Raw genomic sequence first — 9439 nt, 5'->3', positions numbered from 1 at the left:
CCTCTGAGTACCTGAGTGAAGTGACACCAGGTACCCAGCTGGTATATATACCCGTCTGAAACTGACGTCACGTCACGTCAGCACTCCCGGGCAAGTACACTATTGCGATAGGTGGCCAAGCATTTCTCTGAAATGGTTTCTGGGGGCGGAGGGGGGAAACATGGGGGGGGGGAGGGGGGAACATGGGGGGGAAACATGGGGAGGGGGCAGGGGGAACCATGGAGGGGGGGGAACATGGGGGAGAAACATGGGGGGAGGGGGAAACATGGCCCCCCATGGGGGGGGGGGGGGGGCATGGGGGGGGGGTGGAGGGGGAAGAAGCCTTGTCAGTAAAGGAGGGAGCTGGAGCTTTTTGCATTTTTCTAACATCTGAAACAACTTTTTTCTTCCATCTAGAACCACAGTCCCAATGTCTAATTTTATGTCTAAAATAAGTAGATTTTCTGTGTAGTTTTTTTAAGCATTCCCATTCAGCTGTTCAATGGTCATTTCAATGTGCATTTCACTTGCATAACTTATAATATCATAATCCAACAATCAAAGCTATTTTAGTCAATTTTATATGACCACCCCCCCCCCTCTCATTTTTCGATGGAAATACTGAGTATTTCACAAACCTGCAAGACACACACACACATAATTACGCATTGACTGCCCACTTTCAGTATTGCCCGTTCGGAGACATCGAAAGGATGCTCATTGAAAACCAGATCTAAATAGACTGAGACTGTGTCTCTTCTTCAGAGGCTGGCTTCTATTCACATGTAATTGTGCATTGGTCATGCAAATAACTGTTACTGTCTTTATGTCTATGTTGCTAATAGCCATCATGGTGGAAATGGTTCGGCCTTTCATAACTGAGGTCAGTTTCTATTGACTATTATGCGGGCAGGGCTAGGACAAGGCTAGGGCAGGGCTAGGGCAGGGCTAGGGCAGGGCTAGGACAAGGCAAGTTTCGGTGGGCCATTTTTGCTTTGGGGGAGAAAACAAAGCAGTGATAGTTGCACCTCAGGACATGACTTGTAGATGTTGGATTAAAACAAGGTGTGGCAGTCATGTGGTAGTCATCAAAATACTTCCAGATTTTATTTGTGATTTTGAAATTGTAACAACACTATTATTAGCTTTTGATTTTACCTGGGGTTTGCATCAGAGTGGAGTTTCACCAGGAATACACACACACACACACACACACACACACACACACACACACACACACACACACACAGACACACACACACACACACACACACACACACACACACACACACACACACACAATATTGTGAATGACATACACAATAAAGTAAATCTAATTAATCTAAACCAATAAACACTGGTTCTAGTTTGGATGACATCGTTACCCTAAATGTATATCTGAGTCACAGAGCTGGCAGGCTGTTGAGGAAGCAAGGCGAGAGTGAGGCAGACATTCTAGAACACATTGTTGAGGAAATGGAACTGTACACACGTACACACACACACACACACACACACACACAAAATCAGAATCAGAATCAGAATCAGAATTCTTTTATTTGGTCAAGTATTTTTGCACATACAGGAAATTGACTTGGTGAGGTTGGTGCATGGACATAAAAAACAAATAGCAAATATTGACAAGAAATTTACAAAATAGCAAAATATTAACAAAATAGCAATAACAAGTCTACAAATTTACAAAAAAGAGCAGCAGAACAATACATCTTGTAGGCTGTGTGAGGATCAGTGGCAATGAGGCTAGAGGCTGTGGAGTGGTTGTGAGGCTAGAGGCTGTGGAGTGGTTATGAGGCTAGAGGCTGTGGAGTGGTTATGGGGCATGAACACTATCAACTAGAATAATTATGCCTCTTCGGACAACTAGACATACTCACACTGAACACACACACTAAAGAAACTCCCAAAATCTAAATCTCTGACCTGACAACATGTTTTGTTGAAAACCCCCAGCAGTCTAAATGATGTCCCTTAGTTTACAGAATAATTCAGGTTTTTGTGCTGTTTTCAACAGTTGCTGTTGTTTTGAACTGAGAAATATGACACGTGCTGTCTCTATTTAAAACATCAGTCTGTAAATATGATTTAATTGAAAAGTGATGGGCCAAGAGTTAAAATAAACAACAGGAAAGTTGAAACTGTGGGCATCAGTAGCAGCAGCAGCAGCAGTAGATCTGAACAGAGTTTTTCTTGCACATCAAGAACACACTTTTGATTTCAGGACCCCAACACAACGAGGGGACACTGGGAGAGACACAGAGAGACACAACGAGGGGACACAGAGAGAGAGAGACAGAGAGAGAGACAGAGACACACACACAGAGAGAGAGAGAGAGAGAGAGACAGAGAGAGACAGAGAGAGACAGAGACACACACAGAGAGAGACAGAGAGAGAGACAGAGAGAGAGACAGAGAGAGACAGAGAGAGAGAGAGAGAGAGACAGAGAGAGACAGAGAGAGAGACAGAGAGAGACAGAGAGAGAGAGAGAGAGACAGAGAGAGACAGAGAGAGAGACAGAGAGAGACAGAGAGAGACAGAGACACACAGAGAGAGACAGAGAGAGACAGAGAGAGACAGAGAGAGAGACAGAGAGAGACAGAGACACACAGAGAGAGACAGAGACACACAGAGAGAGAGAGAGAGAGAGAGACAGAGAGAGACAGAGAGAGACAGAGACACAGAGAGAGAGAGAGAGAGAGACAGAGAGAGACAGAGAGAGACACAGGGAGAGACACAGAGAGAGACACAGAGAGACAGAGAGAGACACAGAGAGACACAGAGAGACAGAGAGAGAGAGACACAGAGAGACAGAGAGAGACAGAGACACAGAGAGAGACACAGAGAGACAGAGAGAGACACAGAGAGACAGAGAGAGACACAGAGAGAGAGAGACACAGAGAGACAGAGAGAGACACAGAGAGAGACAGAGACACACAGAGAGAGAGAGAGAGACACAGAGAGACACACAGAGAGACAGAGAGAGACACAGAGAGACAGAGAGAGACACAGAGAGACAGAGAGAGACAGAGAGAGACAGAGAGAGACACAGGGAGACAGAGAGACACAGAGAGAGAGAGAGAGAGACAGAGAGAGACAGAGAGAGACAGAGAGAGACACAGGGAGACAGAGAGACACAGAGAGAGAGAGAGAGACAGAGAGAGACACAGAGAGAGACGGAACTACACTTCTTTGGATAGATCAGCTTTGAAAAAATAGAATTTTAGTTCTATTTGATAGCAATTTTCTCCCTGCCCCAACCATCTCCTAAAAAGAAAATTGTAATTGTATGTTGTTATTATTATGATTATTGTTATTATTTATGAATGAATTATATGTTAGATGTTATTATTTGCCCGGCCTCCACCACCACCATCAGAGGACTAAACACTTTGTTTGTTATTACAAATAGATTCCATCTACTAATGTTACTATTATTTGTGTGTGTGTGTGTGTGTGTGTGTGTGTGTGTGTGTGTACGTGTGTATGTGTGTGTGTGTGTGTGTGTGTGACCATAAACTAGTTCACACACTCCACTCACGTAGGCACTCAAGATTCTCTGGCCCAGACAGACAAAGCTATCACACCATGGATCAGTACAGCCATCTGTCTTTCTCTGACAGCACTCAAACAGAGTGGTCCCATTCCAACAAGATAAGTACTTTATTGATCCCTCAGGGGAAATTATCTGTTTGCACACTGCACATGCACTGCACCCCCCTGAGACAACACACATGCACTGCACCCCCCCTGAGACAACACACATGCACATGCACCCCCCCCCCCCAGGGAGAACAGAGCTCAGAGCTCCGAACACAGGGTCAGCTGTAGTTCAGCCCCCCTGGAGCAGTTAGGGGTTCAGCCCCCCTGGAGCAGTTAGGGGTTCAGCCCCCCTGGAGCAGTTAGGGGTTCAGTGCCCCTGGAGCAGTTAGGGGTTCAGCCCCCCTGGAGCAGTTAGGGGTTCAGCCCCCCTGGAGCAGTTAGGGGTTCAGCCCCCCTGGAGCAGTTAGGGGTTCAGTGCCCCTGGAGCAGTTAGGGGTTAGGTGTCTTGCTCAAGGGCACAACGGCAGTGGTAGACACCTTAGATATGATGCCAGTAACACCTTAGACATGATGCCAGTAACACCTTAGATATGATGCCAGTAACCCTCCAGTCACCAGCTCACATCCACCTCCCTCCTGGAGGGGATCCAACCAGTAACCCTCCAGTCACCAGCTCACATCCACCTCCCTCCTGGGGGGGATCCAACCAGTAACCCTCCAGTCACCAGCTCACATCCACCTCCCTCCTGGGGGGGATCCAACCAGTAACCCTCCAGTCACCAGCTCACATCCACCTATTTGCAATCATCAAATTGTGATTTATTTTTTCTTCCCCCAACCCCCCAACGGGGAAATTCAACTGACCCCAACCCCCCAACGGGGAAATTCAACTGACCCCAACCCCCCAACAGGGAAATTCAACTGACCCCAACCCCCCAACAGGGAAATTCAACTGACCCCAACCCCCCAACGGGGAAATTCAACTGACCCCAACCCCTCAACGGGGAAATTCAACTGACCCCAACCCCCCAACAGGGAAATTCTCCACAGTACATTGAAGATCAAAGCGTTCGGTATGGTAGGTGTACCAGGATACCATTACACGGTGTATTATACTCTCTGTGTTAACTAAGACGTTATCAGTTGAGTATTCAATAAACTCATTAGAAAGGGTGAACGTCTTCTAATCATAGAAAGCATCTGATTTTCATTTTCAAGATTCTAGTACCACAACGCAGTACTGCCACCTACTGGTTAAATTGTGGTCCATTTTAACATTTAAGTCATTTAGCAGATGCTTCTGTCCAAAGTCACTTAAGTACATTTGTCTCAGTAAGTGAAGTTAGGGGGCATTAGGGGGTTCAGAGGTCTGAGGTGTTTGGGGGTTCAGAGGTCTGAGGTGTTTGGGGGTTCAGAGGTCTGAGGTGTTTGGGGGTTCAGAGGTCTGAGGTGTTAGGGGGTTCAGAGGTCTGAGGTGTTTGGGGGTGTTTGGGGGTTCAGAGGTCTGAGGTGTTTGGGGGTTCAGAGGTCTGAGGTGTTTGGGGGTTCAGAGGTCTGAGGTGTTAGGGGGTGTTACAGGGTGCAGAGGTCTGAGGAGGAAGAAACAGTCCATACAGTCCTGATGTGTGAAATGATGGCCAGGCTAAACTATAATAACAGAAACACAATTAAGAGACAGAAATACTAAATAAAAAATAATAAAAAAAAGATTTCTTGGGAATAGTTTTATTGCAAAGTTGACTGCATTATCAATTCATTTCTCCATCAACCCACTGAATCTGTAACTCAAGAAACTCTTTCATAAAATCTCTCTCCATGCTTGAGTTGAAGGCCCTCAAAGATAGTTTCAAGACTAAAAAAACCTCTTTGTGAACACATCAACTCATCGCAAAGTTATTACAATCATATAATCCACTGCATATATCAAAACAGATCTTTACACTTTAAATTCAGACCTCATTGTATATAACTGATATCTGTCAGTTATTTATCAATCAAAACATCATTCACACACTCAAAGTTTGTTCTTAATTCCACACAACATAAACACTGATGTCACTTTTTTTCCATATTTCATATATTTTGTATTATTTAACGTCTGAGAAATTGCATGGCCACGAACAGTCCAGACAGAGACAAAGAAGACATTTTCAAATCTGTCTTATCGGTCAAATCCAATGATCAGCCTCAATGCCTCCAAGGGAATTCCCGAATCACTCGACTATAAGTTGTATCCGTCCTCATGTGGGCTGTTAGTGTGACTGTACACCAGCATGGGCGACATGGGCTGACCGGAGAGGTAGGCGGAGTAGTTCCCCTCCCTGGGGGACACCTTTTCATTTCACCTCAGTGAGGAAAGACTCGTGGAAGTTAAAACGATTGTTGGTGGGTGGGGTGGGGGGGTGGGTGGAGGGGAGGGGGGCAGGCTGTGTTGTGTTGTGTTTTCTCTTCAAATGACGTCATACAAACATGCTTTCTCACAACTCAAGAGTGTCCACCTCTCTCAGCCTCAGAAAGAAAGGAAACGCCTGTCGACTTGAGCTTGTCGTATAAAACGGTGCAGGGTCAGGTTTGTACAAACATTTTACATTTAAGGCAGAAGGTTTCCTAAAGCGTCAAGGAGGGTTTGTTCATTGATCCTTTTGTCTTTCCAAAAACACACGCGTCTCTTCACACATCACACAAGGTGCACGGGGTCTTAATATAGATTTTCTCCATTTCGGTTGATGAGTCAGACAAAAACGTTGCTTAAAGCCTCAGGCGTGAGTCACACCTGTTGTGCGTTGCTGTGACGAGGAGTTGTGGAACCGAAGCAGAGAGGACAGCTCGGTCGCTCCCTGTCACATTCAATCAATCTCAACCACAGACAGAAAAATCGCTAGAATGGGCAACAACAGTCAGAATCCACTGCGTTTCACGAACGTGAAGCACTTCCCTACACCCCACCACTGCGCCAGCGTCACCCGTATGGAGACGGAGCATCGCCAGAGTCCTGAGACAGATTCTATACTGTTAAATGCCCATTCTAGTCACACTATTTCTATGCCCTAGAAGCCCTCATCTCTTCTCCCGTGCATGGTCTCATGGTCTTGCTCCATGTAAACACACATATGTCATTTGTGGCGTCGTTAGGCTCAAAACCCAATGAATACAGGAGTGAGAGTCTCTCTCTCTCTCTCTCTCTCTCTCTCTCTCTCTCTCTCTCTCTCTCTCTCTCTCTCTCTCTCTCTCTCTCTCTCTCTCTCTCTCTCTCTCTCTCTCTCTCTCTCTCTCTCTCTCTCTCTCTCTCTCTCTCTCTCTCTCTCTCTCTCGGTGGAGGTAGAAATCGGGCCTATTGCAATGCGTGGTTAAACACCATTTCTCATTCCACGGCATTACGATGAGCCCGTCCTCCGTTTCTGCCTCCACAAATACTGCAGACAACCATTCTGAGAGTCAAAAGGCTGGTGAATGGGAGAAGAAGGAAAAAAAAAAAAAAAGGAAAAATTCTCTCATCTTTATATCTATATCTATCTACCGGTGATACACGTCATGGAAATCATCAATATTCATCTTCAATAAATACTCTGGTGGCTTTGTGTGTGATGCATTGTCACTCATGTCATAATACTAGTTAAAAAGTTCACCTCTGGGAAATCAAAGTGGGAAGGGAGTTGCCGTGGGACCCCACCGCCCCGGCAGAGCCCCTCCCCTTGCATAGAGAAATGAAGCGTGAAGCGTGAAGCGCCGAGCTGGTCGGGAGGAAGAGGAGCCGTCTCCAAAAAGCAGCAGCTTGGAAGTGGTTAGCAATATGGGCTATGTCTGTCTGAGTCCCCCCCCCCCCCCCCTACCGAGCTGAGACGGTAAAAACTCACTCCTCAAGTTCAAATACACGCCCGCCCGCCCACCCGCCCGCCCCCCCCCCACACACACACCCACGCTGCCCAATAGCTAGCTTTTCGATAGCGTAGCTGGGTAACGTCGGGTATTTGAGGAGACGGTCACGTGTGTTGGCAGGTCAGAGGTCACAAGTTGGAGGATCGGTCGGACCACGTTGACTTGTGGGGCGATGGTCTGCAACAACTGTTTCAGCTCCAGCTCCATGGCCTCGTCACGGTTTACCTCAGAGAGGGAGGACGCAGCGGGAGCAGCCGTCGGTGCCGCCTTCTAGAGCCCGCACCCGTCCTGCTCCTCATACCACCTCTGACCTCTGACCTACAGCTCGCACCCGTCCTGCTCCTAATACCACCTCTGACCTCTGACCTACAGCCCGCATCCGTCCTGCCTCCTCATACCACCTCTGACCTCTGACCTATATCCACATCTTTTCCCAGACCCTTCCATCGTTGATAATCATGGTTAATCACTGCTTCTGTAGTGTACGTTGCAAAAGGACCCCTGTCACGACATCACAAGTCCTTCTATCTGTGAAGGACTCTCCACTGACCTGTCCAGCTCTGTCAGTCTCAATCAGGGCCTGTCCAATCAGGGCCCGGTTCCATTTCACCAGATCCATTTAAAATCACTTAAAATGGAACATCCAACTTCCTGCGTACTTTCTCTTACAGGTAGCACCCCCCCCCCGCCCCCTCACCCGACGACACAAACACACACACACACACACACACACACACAAAAACACTTCAGTAATTGGCATATCCATTTCGGGAAAAAAATAAACCCACAAAGATTTTCATCCCCAGCCGAAAAGGAGGAAAAGAAGCTTCAAATAAGAATCTGAAATAAGAAAAGCAACTTATTACAACGGGTGCCAAGTCCAGACTGAGGCATTCTGGGAGAATTGTTCATCTGTCTGTGGCTTCGTCCTCCGTCTCCCCCCTCAACCACTCAATCATCCCTCTGTCCATCATCCCTCTGTCCATCTTTCTCTCCCTTTGACAGAGAAGACCGGTATATTCCATCCTTGGCATGATCACCCCCCATCACCCCCCCCACCACCACCATCACCCCCCCCCCCCCCTCCCCCCCTCCCCTCCTCTGTGTCTCTAGGGCAGTGCCTAACTCTCCCTCGTCTGCCAGAAGTGCCAGGGGGTGCGGGTGTCACCGGAACTCGTAGATGGACATGCTGTGTTGTGGGACGTGGGTGAGGTTCAGGGACTGGTACCTGTGGGGTCAACAGAGGACAGGATGAGAGACCAAGAGCTACTCTCACAAAGACCAAGAGCTACTCTCACAAACTAAACAGCAGACTCAGCCATGGGACGTTACTGGCGGAAGGCGGGTGATTTTCGGAACCTGTTTCAGATTCACCCTGCCTGAGGCAGAGCAACTCTACAACATTAATCAGCAACAATAGAATGTAATTAGGATATTTTAATAAAGCATTAATAAGATAATAAAGCGTTATTAAGATAGTAAAGCATTAATAAACTAATCAAGCATTAATAAGCTAGTAAAGCGTTATTAAGATAGTAAAGCATTAATAAACTAATCAAGCATTATTAAGATAATAAAGCGTTATTAAGATAGTAAAGCGTTATTAAGATAATAAAGCGTTATTAAGATAGTAAAGCGTTATTAAGATAATAAAGCGTTATTAAGATAATAAAGCGTTATTAAGATAATAAAGCGTTATTAAGATAGTAAAGCGTTATTAAGATAATAAAGCGTTATTAAGATAATAAAGCGTTATTAAGATAGTAAAGCGTTATTAAGATAATAAAGCGTTATTAAGATAGTAAAGCGTTATTAAGATAATAAAGTGTTCACCATTCGGAGGTCCTGTGGTAGTAGTAACCCTCGATGGTGGCCGTTGACTTCTGGAAGCAGATGTAGTAGAAACCGGCGAAGGAAGCTCCGCTGATGTCCTTGATGGTGTGGTCAGGAACCAGGAACTGCTCCTGAGGGACAGAGGACAGACAGATGTTCAAAGACCAACGCTCACAGAGTGTGTTGTGTTTT

The 9439-nt window shown here is 46.4% G+C and overlaps 1 protein-coding gene across 2 annotated transcripts in view; it reads right to left on the bottom strand.

Annotated features, from left to right (window-relative positions):
- Positions 1–8507: 8507 nt before the first annotated feature.
- Positions 8508–9439, bottom strand: part of gid4 (GID complex subunit 4 homolog) — a 4497-nt gene continuing 3565 nt past the window's right edge. For both annotated transcript variants that reach the window (XM_083678003.1, XM_083678004.1), the window contains 2 exons: positions 9248–9378; positions 8508–8642 (listed from right to left, as the gene is read on the bottom strand). In XM_083678003.1, coding sequence (XP_083534129.1) covers positions 8579–8642; positions 9248–9378 — 195 coding nt within the window. In that variant the 3' untranslated portion in view covers positions 8508–8578. The remainder of the gene's footprint in view (positions 8643–9247; positions 9379–9439) is intronic.

Source organism: Argentina silus (assembly GCF_951799395.1).
Source record: "Argentina silus genome assembly, chromosome: 9".
Taxonomy (NCBI): domain Eukaryota; kingdom Metazoa; phylum Chordata; class Actinopteri; order Argentiniformes; family Argentinidae; genus Argentina; species Argentina silus.
Note: the sequence above shows the minus strand (reverse complement) of the source record. Positions and strands in the feature narration are given on the sequence as shown.